The 20,336-nt window shown below is 40.7% G+C and overlaps 1 protein-coding gene across 1 annotated transcript in view; it reads left to right on the forward strand.

The window, feature by feature from the left end:
• The window catches only part of GRM5 (glutamate metabotropic receptor 5), a 552,707-nt gene that overhangs the window by 511,712 nt on the left and 20,659 nt on the right, over positions 1-20,336 (forward strand). The window contains exon 9 of the mRNA XM_032397660.1: positions 17,905-18,000. Coding sequence (XP_032253551.1) covers positions 17,905-18,000 — 96 coding nt within the window. The remainder of the gene's footprint in view (positions 1-17,904; positions 18,001-20,336) is intronic.

Genomic DNA, 20,336 nt, shown 5'->3' on the forward strand with positions numbered 1-20,336 from the left:
GGAAGGCCCATTATACAAATGAAGACACCAAAGGTTAGAAAGATGAAGACACTTGCCCAAAGTGGTGAGTGGCTCAACCCAGTTTTGAACACCACTGTTGCAGTTAAGAACTTTAGCCCTAAAATGTAAGGCTTTCTTGAAAGCTTGACCTCCTGACTGAGAAGCCAATCTGCCCTGTCTCGTGCTGAGTCACACCATTTCCAGAGGGCACCAAAGCATGATGAAAGGGCAGGTAGCCTTTTACTTCAGTAAAAGTTAATGAGTCAGAGTCTGTAGCATTTTGTAGCAGAGTGCTCGGTGCAAGTAAGACGAGGCTACAGACTGCCAGGGGGAGGCAGATGAGAAAGGACACCAAGTATGGGGTCAGGCAGTCACCATTGCTAGATTTAAAATCAAGCTTTTAGGCACTCCAGCCCAAAGCGTAAACAAGCAGAAACCATAGAAGAGAAGGTGGAATGTAGGATGTGGAAACAGGATAACCAGAATGATGATGCTGATGCTAATAGCTAACCATTACCAGCAATTATAATGTGGCAGGCACTATTTATCAATGCCTCAGAAACTTTCATCAGATCCTAAGACAACCCCACGAGTATCCTCACTTTATAAACGAGAGAATTGAGGGACAGTGAGGAAAGGCAAATTGCCTAAGGACAGATATCTAGGAAGGGTTGGACCTTGAATCCTAATCCCAGGAGTTTGGCTTTAGAGTCCACGACCTTAGCTACCAGAAATTATAAACACTAATACTATATTTGAAAGGGTAGTAAAGGGTTTGTAGGAATCAATGAAAGGTCAGGATTAAAAAAAGACATTTGTAAAAAGTGTCATCTTCCCTGTATTTTGATTTAGGTTGGATACCTTCCCGTTTAAGCCCCTTGACAAATGAAATGATTACCCCTTGTCCCATTTTCTTTTGTTAACCTTTTCCCATCATACTTTCTCTTTCTGTGATTGAGTACTCTGCTAAGTTATGATCTAGTTAAGGTCCAAAGCCAACCCCGTTTGGTCATCAAAGCAAGTATGCACAAGAAGGACATTTCAGGGTTTTTGGGGGGCTGAAATATCCACATAATGCAGACAGCACTTACTTGAACTAAATTACTACAAGGAATGGGATATATTTCCTAAAAGCAGAATCAGACTAAGTACATGGTTACATTTTTACCAGTTATGATTTTTTAATGATTTATTTTTATTTCCTTTCTTCAAATGAAAACTATTTCTAAAGTCAGCAATTTAAAACTATGTGAGATGGTGGAAGATATCTTTTAAAAGTCCTCAGGTTGGGGCGCCTGGGTGGTTCAGTCAGTTAAGCATTCGACTCCTGATTTCGAGAGGTCTCAAGATCGAGCCCTGTGTGGGGCTCTGCACTCAGTGCAGAGTCTGCTTGAGATTCTCCCTCTCCCTCATCCCCTACCTCCCCCTGACTCCCGCTCTGCTCTCTCTCTCTTTGTAAAACAAATAAATAAAATTTGTAAAATAAAAAAAAAAGTGGTCAGGTATGGTTGAAATTCACCAGATATTTCTTAAGCACTGATTGCATGCTAATATTTAAGTCCATTTTTAGAATTCAGTGTTTTTGACATCCTGGATAATTATAATGTATAAGACAGGATGTCAGAGGAAAATATTATTTTGACCAGGAAATTAAATAATAACCTCATCATCACTTCTCTAAATATTATCATTGCAGGCTCTTCTTATTTGTACATTTTTACATTTCCTCTCTGGATAAAAGTTACACCTTCAACCTAGCTGCCCAAACGTTTGTCAGTCTTGACTCTTCACTTTCCTTGATGCTTCATATCCAATCAATCATATTCTCTACTTACATTACCTTATCTTTTGCATCCTCACTGATATCGCATGGATCAGAACTCCATAACCTATTGCCTGAACTACTGACACAAGGTCCTAAATCTCTATTATTGATATGCCAGCCTGTCCCAACAGCTGCCAGAGCCATCTTCCTAAACTGCAAATTTGATCATGTTACCCAACCTTCAAATAGTACGCATATAAGCCATAAAATATAAAAAATCTAAAACTCTTTTACATAGCACACAAAGCCCTTAAAGACCTGGCCCTTCAAGACTTGACCTTCTCAACCTGAGGTCCAGTCCCCAGTCTACTCCATCAATCCCCAAAGATCCCCTCCACCAGTGCTCCTCCAAACACATACTACATATCCCACCCACTACTGATGTACCCCTGATGAGTAATGAAATGCCTCAGCTATTTCTTTGTTTGGTGTACTCCTGTCTGTGTATATTCTACTCTTTTTGCCTCTACTAATACCTGTGTTTATCTTCCTTCTACCTAAAAAACACCTTCTTACCCTCCAATTCCTAACCCAAATATTATACCTCTTTTTTAAATTGCATTTCCATTGGACTTGCTGGGTCCTTTCATGTAGAACCCCTCAAATTGTATTTTATTTATTTGCTTTTCTCCCTGCTAGACTGTAAGTTTCTTGTAGGCATTGCTTTCTATGTCTTCATCAACAACAACTAACACAGTGACTGTTTTAAAAGGTTCTTTAGGGACACCTGGGTGACTCAGTTGGTTGAGCATCTGCCTTCAGCTCAGGTCCTGATCTCAGGGTCCTGGGATGGAAACCTGCATCAGACTTTCTGCTCAGCAGGGAGTCTGCGTCTCCCTCTACTTCTGTGCTCTCTCTCTCTCTCTCTCACTCTCTCCCAAATAAAAAAAAAAAAAAAAATCTTGGGCGCCTGGGTGGCTCAGTTGGTTAAGCGACTGCCTTCGGCTCAGGTCATGATCCTGGAGTCCCGGGATCAAGTCCCACATCGGGCTCCCTGCTCAGAAGGGAGTCTGCTTCTCCCTCTAACCCTACCCCCTCTTGGGCTCTCTCACTCTCTCTCTCTCTCAAATAAATAAATTCTTTAAAAAAAAAAAAAAATCTTAAAAAAAAGATTCTCTAATAAATATGTGAGTGAGTGACCAGCAAAGATTCCCTCTGGTGAAGATTTAGTTCCTCACCTAATGGTGAATCAGTACTCAATAGTAGTTCATTTTCCAAGAGAATAAGTCGACTTGTCAAGTCTTGCTCTACCACTGCCTGATAATATGCCATTTAAATATATTTGTTATGTTTAACAGATATTAAATATATTTCTGTTATATTTAACAGAAATTAAATATATCTCACTGGGTAGGTAGAAGTAAATGCTAAGAAAATTTAGATCTGGTGGGTTGTGGTGTTACGAATGATATGTTTCAGGTATTTAATTTGGGGGAAGAGAAATGCTTTGAAATGATTAATTAAATGGTTTGGCTCTGCAATAATTGAAGTATATTTGTGGAACTATAAAAGACTATGTCTGGATGATTTTGATGAATTGCATCTAAAACATTCCTTTTGTATAATGAATTGATATTCTTGAATGCTGTGATTACAGTGAATTTTAATTTGCACGTGACGTTAGTGATTTCATTTGTTACTGCTTGAACTTGATTAAAATATTTTCAATTAATTGATATAAATTGGGTGGGGGGACAAACTAAGCATTTTTTTCAAAGTTTTGTTTCCAGAAATGTTCTTTTTATTTGTATTAGCCCTGCTTGGAAGCGAGCTAGCTACACGATATCTGGGGCATGCAAGTCATATCTCTTTGAGAACACAACACTTCATACCAAAAGAAAGTATGCCTTAGGCATAAATCTGTGAGTTAGTGATTCTTCCTCTTTCCTCAATCTCCATTCCCTTGGTAAAGATGGAATTGTTGAGGAAGAAATAAACAGTGGGAAGATAAGAATATCCTTTTCTCTAGCTTCTTGGCTAAAATAGTTTTTCCACCTTTCTTGAGTCATTTGGCAACCGAATGCTCCAGGATTCCTCCCAATTTCCCCCAACACATACATACACACAAGAAGAGAACGAATATTTATCGAGCTCCTTCAGTGTGCTCTTAACTATTACATATGTCATTTAATTTGTACAACAACCTTGAAAAGTAAAGATATACTAATTTTTATAGCTGTAGAAATGGAGACTCAGATGAAATCATTTTTCCAAGATTGTACACTTAGCCTGTAATTGAGCTGACTTAAACCCATGACTGCCAGGTGACTCCTCATGCTCTTCATACTGTGCCTTATTATATCCTCCATTACTCTTCAGCTGAAAAAAAATTTTTCTGTTGGTCTGAAAAGGGGGAATCAGTTATCAATTTTGACTCTCAGTGATCTACTAAAAAAATTCACAGGAGGAAGCATTGAAAAGAAAACTAAGTAGAAGTGTTCAAGTTGCTTAGGGAGGGGAAGACATTCCAGCAAGAGATAACAGCAGGCACAAAGGTACAGAGTTTAGGGATACGTGGGGCCACTTCCTGTCTCCTAGCTGTCTCTCTAAGATCAACTCATGGTCCTTGGCTCCTTTCTCCTTGTGTTCTTTTCTTTGGAGAACCCAACCATCATTGTATTTTCAATTGTCAAGTAGTCTTACTTAAGCTCTAGTCATTAGTCTTCACATGGCACCTGGATAGTACTGTCTTCATAACTGGCATCATCTCAACCTCAACACATCCAAAACTCACTTTTATATCAAATAAATTCTTCTGTAATAGTTTCACTATTTCTGTCTTTCTGTTAAATGTAACAAATGCTACTTCCCAGTCTCAAAATGTTAGCCATGTTTAATTTGTCCTTGTCCTCAACTTAAACATATTTAATCAGATATTAGATGTTATTTAGATATTATGTGCTATTTTAAAATATTTTCAAACTAATACATAATACATTTTATATACATCACCCCATTAAAGATCAAGCCAAAGTTATATGAGTTATATGAGGACTCAGATTATATTTCAATAGCCTGACATTATTAACCAAGTATATCTAGCCAGTATTAATTGAGAATGTGCTCTGTACCAGGAACTGGATAAAGCTTTGAGAATAAAATGGCGAACAAAACAAAATTTCAGCCCTAACAGAATTTCAATTATATTTGGAGAGAATGATAACAAAAAGTAAACAAATACATAACGTAGTTCCAGATATTAAACAAATACATCATGTAATTCCAGATAGGTATAATTTCTATAAAGAAAGGTGAAGAAAGGTGAGAGACTACAGTGAGCTTTGGCAAGTTATTTTAGATATTTTTAGATACGGTGTGATGAACAGCCTCTCTGAATCAGTTGAACAGAGAGCACAATGAAGTGAGAAAATAAGATACATAAAGATCTGGGAGGTGGAGGCTAAGTGTTCCAGGCAGAGGGTACAGCAGGTAAAAAGATCTTGAGGCAGGAACCAGATTGTCATCTTAGGCAGCAAGCGAGTCCATTGTGGTTGGGGTGAGATAAGAAGAGGGGAGAACAGTAAGAGAAAAATGCAGACTGGCACTTGAGGATCAGACTAGGTGAGGTACAGATTTTGTTTTTTGTCCTGAATGTGGTGGAAAACTTTGGAAGTTTCAAGAAGTTACATGATGAGAATAATATGTTAAAGAGATCCGTCTGGTTTCTAGAGATAGAATAGAATGTAGACTGGAAAGAAGAGAAGGAAAGAAAGAAATCAGACATCCATTATGACAGGCTTGGTAAGAGATAGGACTTAATCATTAAATTGTATATAAAGGAAAGAGAAAAAATAAAGATGAGCTCTGGGTTTATGACCTGTGTAAATGGGAGGATTGGGACTGTTGTAATTCAGACTTGGGGAAGAGAGTTTTGAAGGGTAAAATCAAGTGTTCCGTTTTGGACACATTAATACTATGTCTTATAAGTTTAGAGAAGTCCAGGCTAGAGATTAAAATAAAAGGATTGGGGGGAGCCATCCACATGTGATGATAAGAGGATGAAATGAGGAGACACTTGGGACCAGAGATGATCCCAAGGTAAAGGAGAGAAAGTTTGAAGAAAACATGAGTTTGGTTTTGGAATTGTTAAATTCAAGATTCCCAAGAGAATATCTAAGTGAATGAGTCCAAGAAGCTGCTGGAAAACTGGCCTGAAAATCAGGAGAGTTTAGTGTTTGAAGTACAATGAGGGAGAGCCAAGGGAAGAACCAGAGACTAGATAAAGAAAGCAAGTCTGCAGACTAGACAAAGAATTCCTAAAGAATAGACCAAGTACCCCTCCCCTCCCAGATGCAAGTGGTGACACCAAAAGAAAAAGAATGATTCATAAACGAAGAAGTAGTCAGCAGCTCCAGCGAAGTCAAACTAGATAGACTTAAGGGTCATCCTTAACTGGATATGGCAATCGGATGTTGCTTTGGGCTTTGACAAAAAGCAATGGAGTCCCCAGACACTTTGAGAAGTTCTTTGTCTCCCAGAGGCCCACTTGAAGACAGAAATCATTGTTCATTCATCAGGTAGAACACTTCCATTAGTTGGCTACTGGATTCCATAGAATACATTTTGATGTAATATGTAAACTACTGAGATGCAAGTGAAATACCCATAACTGAGGACCCTGTTGGTACCAAGCATAGGAGACCCCACAGCAGCCTTCTCAAAACCTCCACTTGTGATGGATTTCCATTCTTGACATCCTCCTTGCTTGCTGATGCCCGAGTAAAATATCCCTAAACCCATGACACTACAGAGCCACAAGCTTGTAAGATGGGGATGACAAGAGCAGGCAAGGGAACCCTGGGAGCTAGCACCCAAGGACTGTGCTGCCAAATGCAGATCAAACTGGATCCTGAGAAGTGTGAGATGAACAAGGCCCCCTAGAGGGCAGCAGAGCCTCACAGGAAGGGGGAGAAATACCGAAAAGGGGTTCGTGGGGTGTTTCACTAGAGGAGACACAAGGGGGCAATGCACACTTTCACGGAGAATGGGATCCAAATTAATGAATTGAAGTCAGTAGAGGTAGGAGGATCTAAGTTGTATACCAGACAACAAAAACAAGTTGGCTAGAGAGAGTTGGGCGGAAGTCAGTCACAGGAAAGCAAGGTTCTCTGCTCAGTGCATGTTTATTGTCCTGACTGTAATAATAAACAGGTACTGTTTGCTAAGAACCTATTATTCATCATGTTGTCTGCTGTGAGCTAGATGATATTTCAGGCACTGGAGATAATAAAGATGAATAGAATACTGTCCTTCCCCTAGACAATGCCTCTCCTCGAAGCGGAGCCAGAGATGTAAACAGATAATGTCAGTAGAGAGTTGTAGGTGCTTCAAGTCTTTGTCAGGGGCATGGCAGGGGCACAGAAAAGGACATAGTTATCTAAAAGCAGACAGGAAAGGCCTCAAAGGACAACATGATACTATGGGTCCCGGTGGTAGTGTTTTTTGTCTCTCTTGTGATTTCTCTAGGTCTTCCCTAAAATAATCTTTTTTTTCTCTCCTCATTTATTCCTTCAATCAGCACATTTCTTTTATTAAATCCTGCCAGGTTCTAGTCACAGTTGTGGGCACAGGGATACAGATGTGGCTCTGACATGGCACTAACAGGCAAAACAATGAGCTTGCCCCCGTTGGTTTTCCTCTTCCTCCCCCTCAATTTACCCTCTCTCTAGGGATGGAGAGAGCTAAGTCCTTAGGTCTGATAGGTCCTGTGTGAGAAGAAGAAAGAAAAATAGAAAAATAACATCATGGGGCACCTGGGTGGCTCAGTCAGTTAAGCATCCAACTCTTGATTTTGGCTCAGGTCGTGATCTCAGTGTCCTGAGATGAAGCCCACATGGGGCTCTGTGCTTAATGGGGAGTCTGCTGGAGATGATCTCTCTCCCTCTGTCCCTCCCCCAGCTCACTCACATGCATGCACACACACACTCAATCTCTCTCTCAAATAAATAAATAAAATCTCTAAAAAAAAAAAAAGGAAAAAATAACATCATGTCCTTTTGCTTATGCATTCAACAACCCGTGACTGCACAATGTGCCTCTCAGCCCAGGTTAAATTAGAATTCCATCATGAGATTTGCCATTTTAGTTCTATGATCTGTCAGTCTTGGCCACATGTGGTGGTGTTGTTTTCACCCTGGATTTAGTGTTCTCTGACTGTTTAGGGCATCCATGTTTGTCATCCCCATTAGATTATAAACTCCTTGAGGTCAGAGGCTGTGAAACATGTTTTCTTAATGTCAACTACAGAACCAAGCTAGTGCTAAGTATCTAGAAGACACACGATATGTGTCTGAGTATATTATTTATAAGAAGGACCTATTGTCGAATTCCAACATCAATATTCACAAGCTGTGTGAACTATAGTTCTCTTTTGAATAAAGTCATCACTACCCCTCCTCAGCATTGTAAGGATGCTTGAGACAATATATAAAAACTCCTAACACGGTGCCTGGCACTTATGTTTGCCCCCCTCCTCTTCCTATTCTTTGGCTTCTCCTTGACTTTTTTAAATGGGAGTTTTCTTTTCCCTTTTAGTCATTCCTTTGTTAATGTTGGTTCTAATGTTCTAGAGCACAACCTTTCAAATTCAACAGCTCAGATATGTGTCTGGCTTTGGCCCCTCTTACTGTGTGACTTTCAGCAAGTTACTTAACCATTCTGTGGCTCAGTTTCTTTATCTGTAAAATGAGGATGATAATAGTACCTACCTCATAATGTCTTCGTGAAGTTAAATGCTAAAATCCTCATGTAAAACATCAACACTATGAGTTAAGTAGCATTGCTCCCATTATTCAAAAAGAAAATTTTAAAAAAAGTTATATAAGTTACTCAGAATCATACAGCTAGTAAGTGGTATTGCTAGGAAGCAAACTCATGTTGACTAATTCCAAAGCCAGTACACTTAATTACCTTGATTTATTGCCTATCTCAAGTAAACTAAAACCCAACATATTTAGAAAGATTTGGAGAACTACTGCATTTCTACCTATATGTGTGTTTGTATATGATTATTTAGAGATATGTGTGCAATTGTGTGTATAAATGTATGTGTATTCATATAAGTTTATGTATATATATGATGCTATATAGCTGCATACTTTTGTTTATCACACTCTGCCATGATAAACTCCTGTACTTCTAGATCACCAAGCAACTACTAGCTCAGTACTTGGTATATAATGAGTACTTAAGAAACAAGTAAATTTACTAAAGAAAAAACCTTGTAGCATCATTTTTATGTAATGTTTCTTTGGGTGTCTCCCATTATGAAATTAAAACAATCTCACTTTCAATTTATTGTGATAGACATTAAACAATGTGGAATCTGCTCAGAAATGGCAAAATTAGTAAATCCATCTGTTGTAGTTATATGTGATTATAATAAACCATAAGACATTATCTTAAGACCAGGAGAAGTGTAATTGCCTTTATTAAAATGATACTATTAAAACAATGAAATGAAGACTAGAAGGGAGGTGGAAAGGCAGTCCTTAGTCAAAGACTTGTGATTTTAGTACATTCTGTTCAGTGCACTAGAGTAGAGATGATTTTTGTGATACTCAATGTGAGTCAGAGCACAACTCAGCAAACCCAGACTTGCCACAACTGCTCCCCTCTCTCTGGGGGCGGCCCCCTCTCTCAGGCAGCTGCCACGGTCACAGGAAGCATGACCTCCCGGCACTCCTCAGCCCCTCACATGCATGCAGGGATCAGGAACACCACATCCTACCTCTGTCACCCCTACCCCCTCTTGGTCCTATCAAAATCAAGTGATTTTTAAACCTGAGAGAAAGGGGAACTAAGATTCTTGGCTGTAGTTGGAAACACTTTTTATTTGTCCCTCAGTAGTCAAGAGACAGAAAAGTAAAGAAAAGGAAAAGTTTTGTGTGTGGCTGTGGGGCTGGAGCAATGAAAGTGAAGGCAGAGGACAGAGGGAGAAAGGAGGGTAGCCAACAGAACAAGTCTGTTGCGATCAGAATCAGTGAATGACCGTGTGTGTACAACAGAAAGGGAAAGGCAGTTTAGATGGAGCTAGGTTTGGATAAATATTACCGCCTCGCCTTTGATAAACGTTCTTGCTTCTACCGTCTCTGCAGCTGCAATCTGCAAAGAAGTACTCACTGAGCTGCCGCTGTGTGCCAGGCCCTGCGAGAGGTGCTTGCAAAGGGAACACGCATGCCCTTGGCTCCATGAGGTTTACAGTTTAGTGACAGAGATAATGAGCTAGTAGGCAAACTGATATCTAATTAGAATTTGAAATAAGTGTTCTGAAGGTGCTACTAAGACCAACAGGAGAGAAGGGTTGAGATAAAGAAAAGAACCTCTTTTGCCTGCATTTCTCTTTCAAATCCAGCCTACATTCCCATAGCCTGAGTTAGGGCATGTGGGAGCACCCAGATCCTGCAAGCAAGGTCTGGATGGTGGTAAAAATCAAAGATTCATTAACCTACAAGATGTAATGGGAATCATCCAGGTCCTATCCCATAGGAGGACCCATAGCTTCCGAAGTATTAGGGGACATGTGGAGAAAACAGGACAAAATATTTTGCATCAGAATTGTCTGGGGAAAACCTGCCAGGTTATAGAAGTTATTAGAACCAAAAAAAAAAAAAAAAATGACAGGTATAAAAGTACCATTAATATGCACCTGTTAAGATTAAGAATTTTACATAAACTCTTTCACCTGATCCCCAACATGTCCGTTTGGCAGGTGGGGCAATTGTAACTCAGAGAGCAAGTCCACTAATATAACACAGCTGGTTTATGGCTTCCTTGTGGGAGAACAGGCAAACTCTGGGAAGCAGTAGATTCAAGTTTTGTTTTTTGGGGTTTTTTTAAGATTTATTTATTTTTAATTTTTTTAAAGATTTTTTTCATTTATTTGAGAGAGAGAGAGCACGAGTGGAGGGAGGTACAGAGGGAGAAGCAGACTCCCTGCCTAGTAGGGAGCCCCACGCAGGGCTCGATCCCAGGACCCTGGGATCATGACCTGAGCCAAAGGCAGATGCTTAACAGACTGAACCACCCAGGCACCCTGATTTATTTATTTTTTAATTTTATTCATTTATTTATCAGAGAGAGAGAGAGTGCACAAGCAGGGGGAGCAGGCAGAGGGACAAGCAGACTTCCCACTGAGCAAGGAGCCAGACACGGGACTTGATTTATTTATTTATTTTAGAGAGAGAAAGAGCGCAAGTGAGCGAGCAGGTATGTGGAGAGAGGAGGGGCAGAGGCAGAGGATCTCAAGCAGACTCCCCGCTGAGCACAGAGCTCCGCGGGGCTTGATCTCACAACAAATGAGATTACAACCTGAGTCGAAACAAAGAGTCAGACACTTAACTGACTGAGCCACCCAGGAACCCCAGTAGATTCAAGTTTTGTGAGACTTAAGGTCATACAATTTGGGAAGGGACTCTATTTAAGAAAAAGATAACAAAATGTGAATACAAAAATAGAAACTGCCTTGCAAGGGACTGCTGTAAGTGAGGGCCCCTGAGTCTCCATTACTTTCAGAGCAAATCTGCTTCCACAGAGAAGCACTGAGGTTTGGGCTCCAACCAACCCCCAGACTGAGAAAATGAAGTTATTAAGTGCAGATTGTAACCAAGGTCAGTATGGAAGAGGGGAAGAGGGATCAGGCTCCCTCTCCACTAATATAAAAAGTGTCAAAAGAAGAGCAGAGGCAGGGGCTTAAGCTAGGAGATCAGAAAAAAGATAAAAGGGTTCAAAAAATAGCACAGTTCCCAGTGTGCCTTCAGCCATTTAAGAGAGAAGCAGGCCCAAGAAATGGCCCTGCTAGTGTTGGTAACGAGCATTTTAGTGAGAAACAATATGCATCAGAGTTAACCAATCTGGTAACCTCAGGTAAATCGCTTCATCTCCCTGCATCCTGGCTCTTCCTCATTTGTACAACAGGGAAATCAGTAGTACCTAATGTGTAGGGCATCGGTAAGTTTGGGCACTCAGCATGTGTCTGGTATATTCCCAGTGCTCCGTAAATATTGGCTCTTCTGGTCATTACCCAGCTTGGTCTGACTCCAAAGCTTTTCCAGCTGTTTATGCACAAAAATGTTAGGAAAAATTCCTGTTGGAAAACGACTCATCGGTTTTCAGGCAGAATAATTTTGTCTGAAAATCCCTCAGTCCTAAGAGAGAAGCCAGCAACTTTTAATTAATGCTTTGCTACGACGTTTCTTTAGGCTGATCCTATTCTCTTCTGGAGATCCTCCCTCTGGTCAATCAATGTTGTGCTCCTCCCTGAAAAGTTTTCCCTGTTGAGGAGGTTGGGTAAGCTTGTAAAGCACCTTAGAATTAGTTTTAAAATCTGTATCTTCCTGGATTTCTATTGTGAAACAAATAGCGTCAAAAACAAAACAAAACAAAACAAAACACATGGCGAAAGGCAATGACTTCAGATGATTCATATCTGAAAACAAGTTCTCATTGTAAGTGGGATTAAAATACATCCTTGGGGAATTTTCTGGAAGCTAAATGACTTTACTCAATACAAAATTTAACACATTTCCATAATATTGCTACGCTATAATTTATTAAACCATTCTCCAGCGGTTTGTTTTTGTTTTGTTTAGTTTCTGCTATTTTTCTACTACACTGAAAGGAAAAAAATCTTTGTGCAGAAGCCTTTGAGCTTCTGTTGAATTATTTCCTTAGCATAAATTCCTATAAATAGAATTCCTGGGCCAATATAGCTGATTCTTTACATTTTAATAGCTTATTTGCATTGCTTCCCCACCTGTCAACTTCTACCTTCCTTTTATTTTATAGAGGAGGGAGCAGTATGCTCCGTGGCAGCTTCTCAAATACTTTCCCAACTTATGTTCATCTCTGACATTATTTTCTCAGGCTATTAATCATGCTTATTTTTTTGTTTTTAATCTGACATGTCTGAGTGAATCAACTTGACATTGCAAGTCTGGACAAAAGCTATTTTTTTTTTCTGGATACGGGGGCCACAAGATCTGTGGGAACAAGTATTAAACCCTTTGAATATATTTACTTGCATACAGACACACGGGGGACAGAAGGATGAGACTGAAGTAGGGAATCCTTGGTAATCATGAACTAGATTTAGCCTTACTCTTTTCCTCTAAAGTGAAGATCTGTAAGGACTTCCCTTCTGTCTTCAGCTAGAATTCTCCCCTGAGCAATTTGACTTGGAAGATTGACTTGGGATTTCCTGCACTTCTCTCTGTAACACTTCAGACTTGTTGAAAAAGTCTACCACCTCATCTTGTGTATCTTCTGATACGGCGCAGAATCCCCTACATCAATACCGACCAACAGCTGTTCTCTGCAATGCCTCTTTGGCGTTTAGATTTTTGTGTATTCCCTTGTAGGTAAACTCCAGTCAGAGGAATGGCAGTCTGTTTCCATGTTAGCAGGGGGCCTGGAGGGTGATCTGTCCTACTTGGCCATGGTGTAGTCAAATTTGACCTTTGAAAAAAACAATAGGTCTATAACGTACTCAAAGCCCACCTGCATTAAGTACACACTATTCCCTTCATGTATGACATTTTCCGTCCCTCAAATGGGCTATCAGATTATTTTAAAAAGGTTTGTTTGTTTGTTTGTTTGTTTGTTTCAGTGTAAAATAACATTAAGAAGTGAGGTGTTGGGGCACCTGGGTGGCTCAGTCGGTTAAGCGTCTGCCTTCAGCTCAGGTCATGATCCCAGGGTCCTGGGATTGAGCCCTGCATCGGGCTCCCTACTCTGCAGGGAGCCTGCTTCTCCCTCTCCTCCCCACTTGTGCTCTCTCTCACTATCTCTCTCTCTCTCAAATAAATAAATAAAATCTAAAAAGAAAAAAAAAGGAATACATTAAAAAAAAAGGAGTGAGGTGTTAATAAAAAGTATGATGTTTGGAGGTAGAACATATGTTTTCTAGGCCTGTTTCTGTGACTGGCCATTATGGAGACTTGGCCAGATTGTAAAGCATTCTGAGCCACAGGTTCTCCTGAAGGATGAGGATAATAATTGGTTGTTGAGAGAATCAAATGGTACAGGAAACGTTGTCTAAGATATTAGAAATACTATTCAAATGTATATCATAGTTTCTCTCCTTAGTTTATCATTGTCAGCATCCAAAATTAGGATAATCCTAAAGGTGATGTGGCAATAAATCTGGGATATAAAATGCTGTGGGTTGCACTCTGCCTCATACATTTTAAAATCAGAAACTGTGTTTTTAGATGATTGCTAAGGATACTACCCAAAGGTAGGTGTCTGATCTGAACTGTGTCTGGAGTCCAAAAGCTGAGGCTAGGCTGGTGTTTGAGGAGCCAGCATGGGAACAGAGCTGGATGTCTCCAAAGCTGTTATGAAAGTCCATACTGGGACAGAGGGGAGCTGTTAGGAAGGCCCATACTGGGACAGAAGGAAAGGGAAACAGTGACTGAAAACTAAAGGCAGAAACATTCTGTCCAAAGCCAGGAAGGCAAAGGAAAAACTAGGAAATAAAATCTGGCTCCAAGCTCAGACATGATGGCAACTGGAAGAGAAATCCAAAATCATCAGAAAGCCAGGACCACCTTTACACGGGTCTGTAACTGGACGAGGTGAGGGATGATCACATAGGGAAACAGACTGGTATTCTTTATTTTATTTTTCTTGACACTTTCTTAGTCTAGTGACAGGGAAGGTGATTGAGGAAAATCTTTGGCAAATCCGTGCGGACCGAGGCCAATGCTGCAAACATGTGACCAAAAGCTTTATTGAAGTACTCATCAGTGCTCTGAGTTGTGATAGTGCCCATTAGTTAATCAGTTGGAAAATGCAACACTAAACCCAGAGTAACTGGTTACTTTGGTTTCCTGGATGCAATTCCAGTGTGTGTGTGGGGGGGGGGGCACTTCCCACACCAACAAGCAATTCTCTTGAAGTTGGGTATCCTATAATTCAAGTCAATTCTGGCACTTTCAACCTGGAGATGCCACAGGTTAAGGGTTCAGTACTACAAGATTGTCCCCCCTCCACGACCCCTTCTGATGCCAGTCACAAGCCCAGGCTATCACCTGGGCTTCTGACCGACCAGCTGTAGATTGGAGGTTCCAACGATCCCCTCTTTGGACTTCTGAGACGGTTGCAAGTCAGGTTGTTACCTGTATTTCTGACCAGCTGGCTATAAGCCAGAGATTCTCATGACCTCCGCCTCAGGTTTGAGTAATTTCCTCGAATGGCTCACAGAACTCAGAGCAACATTTCACTTACCAGAGCACAGGCTTATTGTAGGACATAACTCAGGAACAGCCAGATGGAAGAGATGCATAGAGCAGGTATGTGGAGCTTCTGTGCCCTTTCGGGGTGAGCCACCCTCCCAGCATCTCCATGTGTACAGCAACCCAGAAACGTTCCCCAAACCCGTCCTTTTGGGGTTTTATGGAGGTGTTATTACAAAGGCGTGATTGATTACATCACCAACCACTGGTGGTTGAACTCAGTCTCCAGGCCACCTCCCCTCCCCCACCTCCCAGGGCAAGGGAGTGGGCCTGGAAGTTCCAGCCCTCTAATCCACTGGCAACCAGCCCCCATCCTTAAGTGCTTTCAGGATTCAGCTTATTAACATAACAAAAGGCATCTTTATGACTCTCAACGCTTAGGAAATTCCAAGGGTTTGGGGAACCTTGAGCCTGGAACAGTAGAAGAAGATCAAATATATCAAAGAAATATATATATATTCTCATATATATTTGGTCATCCGTATTACTTATATTTGGTCATCTGAATAACCAAATATATATTTTTCTTATAAATCACCATATTACATGGGTTAGGACTACAATTAGCATGGCTTCCAGTAAATTAACAGTGGTGTTTGTACCATGGTTATAAGGGCCATTTGTTTAGGTATTCTCTAAGTGTGGGTTATTGAGAAAATAATCCTTTGTTCTACCCAGTCTGTCTCCCTCTTTTTCTTCCTATACAAAATCTAACTCTAGGAAGATTCTTATACTTTTTTATATACAATAGTATGTATAAAAGGGAATAATATTTAAAAGAAGACAAATGATTAGGTAAGACTAGAGCATCTGTTAGTAACTTGCTTCTTTAGGGTCTTCATAAATACACACACAGAGAACTTATAAATATCCAAACCTAATGCTATAAACAACCTTAGAAATTCTCAGACTCGGCTATGGTAGAGAAAGCAACAAAAGCAAAGTAAAAGCTAGGAGGATTTTGGCATCAGAGAATCTAAAACCTAATCCAAAGTGGCTGACATGATAAGACTCACATAAAACAAAGTTCTGAAATGAAACAGGCTAATTCCATTGCTCAGAGATATTGTCTAGGACCTACATTCTTCTAATCTTCTGTGCCACCATTTTTTAGAATGTTGGCTTACCTTCTCTCATGCCTACAACATGTGTGTAGCATTGCTAAGTACCATACCAGACAATTGTCCATAGCAAAAAGATAGCATGATTTCCAGTGTTTTGTTTGCCAAGAGTAAAAAAAGAAAGAAAGAAAGAAAGAGAAACTGTTCTTAGAAATCTCCAGAAGACCCTCTCTCTTGATCATTGGCTGAAACTGATAAACAACGTGCTCCTTCTTCCCCTCCTTCTCCACTACACTGTGAACTCTGTGAAGCAGGACCTATGGATTATTTATCTCTATATCTCTAGGCCAAAGTGCATTGTCTAGAATTAAATGGATGCTCAACTAAAGTCTATTGAATAAGGTAATCCATTCCATCCACTTGGCTTGATTTAATGAGCCATTTTTATTCAAATACTAAATACTTTTAACATCTTAAAAGAAAAGAAAATTAAGAGAAAGGCCTCTATCCAGGACTAATAATGACTTTGCTTTTATTGCATTTTGTTTTATTTCATATTAATTTTGAGACAGCAAGAAAAGAAACTTAAGGATAAGATGACTATACCAAGGGTAAACAAGTCTTCTAATACCAAGTCACTTTATCACTGCCTGTTCATCCAGGGGCATGGATGAAGTGGCATCATATCAGGCTCCAGTTTTAGAAAGGAAAAAGGCAATAAACCTTAAGAGTCTTGGGCCCTTGCCAGCTCTACTAACAGTTATTCTTTACCAGTGAGGCTTGTGATGTTGGTCAAGTCAGTTAAATTAAGTCTCAGTGTCCTCATGTGGCAAATGAGCATAATTGTACCCTCTTTAGTTACCTACAGGCTTAAACTGATGGATAAAAAAAGATTATTTCTATGAAAGTATGTTGTCTCTGAAAACTGTCCATATAGCAGACTAATGTTGGGAACCTTACAACTTATTTTAGATGAAACATCTAGTACCTTCTACGTGTGGTGAATTGCCAGTTCTGATACAAAAGCTGTTTGAGCTATCCACCACAATGCAGGCAGCCCAATACTGATTGTTCAACTTGAGCTTAATAGTTATATGAGCGTCTTACATCCAAGAAGCATCTCTTCTCTTTTGGCATCATGAGGCTCTAATATAATGCTCAGACATAATGCCACTCAACAAAGCTTTGTTAATGAAAAGAACAATTTGAAAAAAAAAAAAAAACCACAATGGAAGGCAACACATTACAATGACTAAAAGTGTGGGTTCTAAACTTAGACTCCCTGTGTTCAAAATCCTTGATCAATCTACTTAATCCTTACAATTTTAGGTTTCTTCTCTTCAGTAAAATGGATATAATCATAACAGAGCCTCTGCCACAGATTGTTGCCAGGATTAAATTTAGGTAAAATCCTAGCACCATGTCTGGTGCATGGTAAACACTAAATGAATTCTAATTTATTGATATTAATCTTTTGCTTAGAAGCTAGGAATTGCCTTCCTTTTACCATTGACTATTAAATGTGTTGACAGTATAGAGTAATAGGCCATGTAGAAGGGTAGATCATGTGTGGTTTAAAAAGCAGTAACAAAATCATGCCCAACGTGATCCATATGCCATCACAAGCATCTAATACGTATTACAGGTCAGCCGCTGCAGGGAAGAGCAGAAGCCCGCTTTACCATGGGACCACCCTCTGCAGCCACCGCTCTTCCTCAGCCTGGCCAGTTAAGCACACAATCATATCTTTCTGTTTGCTCCTGTCCTTGTTCATGCTTACCAGGTACAAAGACAGGAGACTGGCCCAGCACAAGTCGGAAATAGAGTGTTTCACCCCCAAAGGGAGTGTGGGGAATGGTGGGAGAGCAACAATGAGCAGGTAAGCAAACTGTGAGTGGCCTGAGGTGGTGTGAACTCAATGTCCGCAAGCTAGAGGAACAGGCGGCTCCCTGGTCTAGGTCCTCGCTCCACTGTGTCCCCCATGCAGTGTGTCCAACCGGGGCCACCACTGGTTTTCTGTGTGTGTTTGATTTGCAAAACCCATGCCATCCCCATGTGAAGTGATGGGAGCCTCCTGTCCCAGATGCTGCTGTTTCCCAGGGTCCTGTGCTTTGCATGTCTGAAGCCTTAGCTCACATTCAGTTCTCCCATGGAGTTTAACTTACTGGTCAAATGCTTCTGGAGTTTGCAAAGTGGAAGAGATTGGAGGCAATTCACGTTTCAGGACTGTCCAATCAGTTGTCAAAACAAATACAAAAGCCTAGGACTGGTTCTGAGGGAGGGACTGCAATGAGGGAAGATTCCAGCCCTGACCCCAGAGAAACCTGGGAATTAATCTGACTTCCTTTCAGTGTAACATCATCTTACAGCCAAGGTCAAATGCCATGCCAAACTAGTGAGCTGTCGAGGCAAGAGGCTTTTCATGAACTGAAATCTGGAAAGCTAGTCCTCCTCTAGCTACCATAGCTTTGCAGCTCCTTTCTTTCTCTGTGTCTGGTGGCCAACACCCCCTGTCGCTGCGCTATGCATGTTCCTTCCTACCAGGCACTCCCAACTGAGCTATGCCCAGTCAACTGGGTTATTTAGAACTATAAGCATCAACTTAGCTGTGTTGCATGAAATGAACGTGCTTTATTGCATGGGACCGCATTTCAAGAAAAGGGCTCTGGAGACAAGTACTGTCAAGATTGGCATTAAACAGTTTCAGAATGTCGGAGGAGCCTTGAGCTGGGGACTCACTCACCATGAACTAACTCTCTACTTCTACTTTGTTGTGGCATTTCCCCATCCATCGGTGGTACAAAGGTGTGGAAGGGAAGCTCCTGCAGGTCAGCCTGGGTGAAAGAAAAGGGGAGGTGCAGGAAGTACAGTGTGTACATGTGTGTGTGCGTGTACTGAGAGCAGAACTTGGGATCCATCTGCACGGCAAGAAGATAATCCTGTGGAGCCCTGTTGAACTTTCACCCCAACCATTGTATTTGCTTCCTCTGTAGTAGGCTCCTTCTGGCTTTCAAAATAATGTCTAACTTTTTCCAAGGACCACCACATGGCACAATTTCTGGAGGGGGGCAGTGGAATTCATGTTGCTTTCTGTGAAAATGGTACCTGGAACTGTGTAGCATATAGTCTGACCAATCATTTAGAGCAGCCCTGGCCGAGAGCTTGGCCAGCTTTGTCCAAGGCAATGAGAGCGTGTGTACCTGTGTAGGCATATATATGTGTGTGCACATTAGTGTATCTGATGTCCTTCTGCCCATGATCCCTTTATACAGCCATCTTTGGATCTCAATGTGTCCAGAAGATAAGCCTCAATGGATCATTTTGTGGGAGTAACACAACAGACCACTATTGGGCCTACTGGTTTCCTTCCATTCACATATGACAAAGTGCCAGAATTCCTGTCCTTGAAAATCAGTCAAACAGCACTGGAGTTGGCTGGACAAGGTGAAAATGACTGTCTCAAATGAATACAGGGGCTCTGTCCAGAGTGACTTCTGATTTGAAGCAATTGTCTAGGACTGGACCTCCCAAACTTGTCTGCCTATCAAATGTACTGAGACAAAATCTGTACTGTAACAAGTTTCCTAGGTCGTTCCAATTTATATCCATAAACTGAGATTGTGGAATAATCCATTCATCTAGGAGATGACATGGAGCTATTTGTAGTAAACATTAGGTCTCCATTGTGTCATGCATTGTTCTTGGGAGTGTTTAGATCCAATCAGCCCAACGATTAGATTTGCAGTCTTGATTGAATATGGGTGAGGAGATGGATAGGAGATAGTAGGACACAAAGGATAAGGGGACTCCAGGTCAACCAGACCATTATTCCTTGGGTCAGGTCCAGATCTATAGAGACAGCAATTCAATGTATCTACACTGGGAATAGTCCAAGTTTCTCTACAACAGCAAGATAATAGTTAGCTTTTGTTTCCTCACTGGTTTGGATATAGCCAACGTAATGACAAGGCTTATTACATTTATATATCCAGGTAAGCCCAGGGGACTATTGCATGCACTAATAGGGATAGTTCTGTTGGAATGACCACCTCAGCCCCATGGATAAGCATAATTCATTGGGGACAAATGGTCTTCCCTTCCTACTTTTTCTTCCTTCCCATTTCTTTAGCATTAAATAAAACCTGATAGAAGAGAGTGAAAGTATGCGGGAGGGAAAGTGAGTCCTTCAGTGTTCTAAGAGAGTTTTCCATTAGG

This window comes from Phoca vitulina, unplaced genomic scaffold (assembly GCF_004348235.1).
Source record: "Phoca vitulina isolate PV1807 unplaced genomic scaffold, GSC_HSeal_1.0 scaffold101, whole genome shotgun sequence".
Lineage (NCBI taxonomy): Eukaryota > Metazoa > Chordata > Mammalia > Carnivora > Phocidae > Phoca > Phoca vitulina.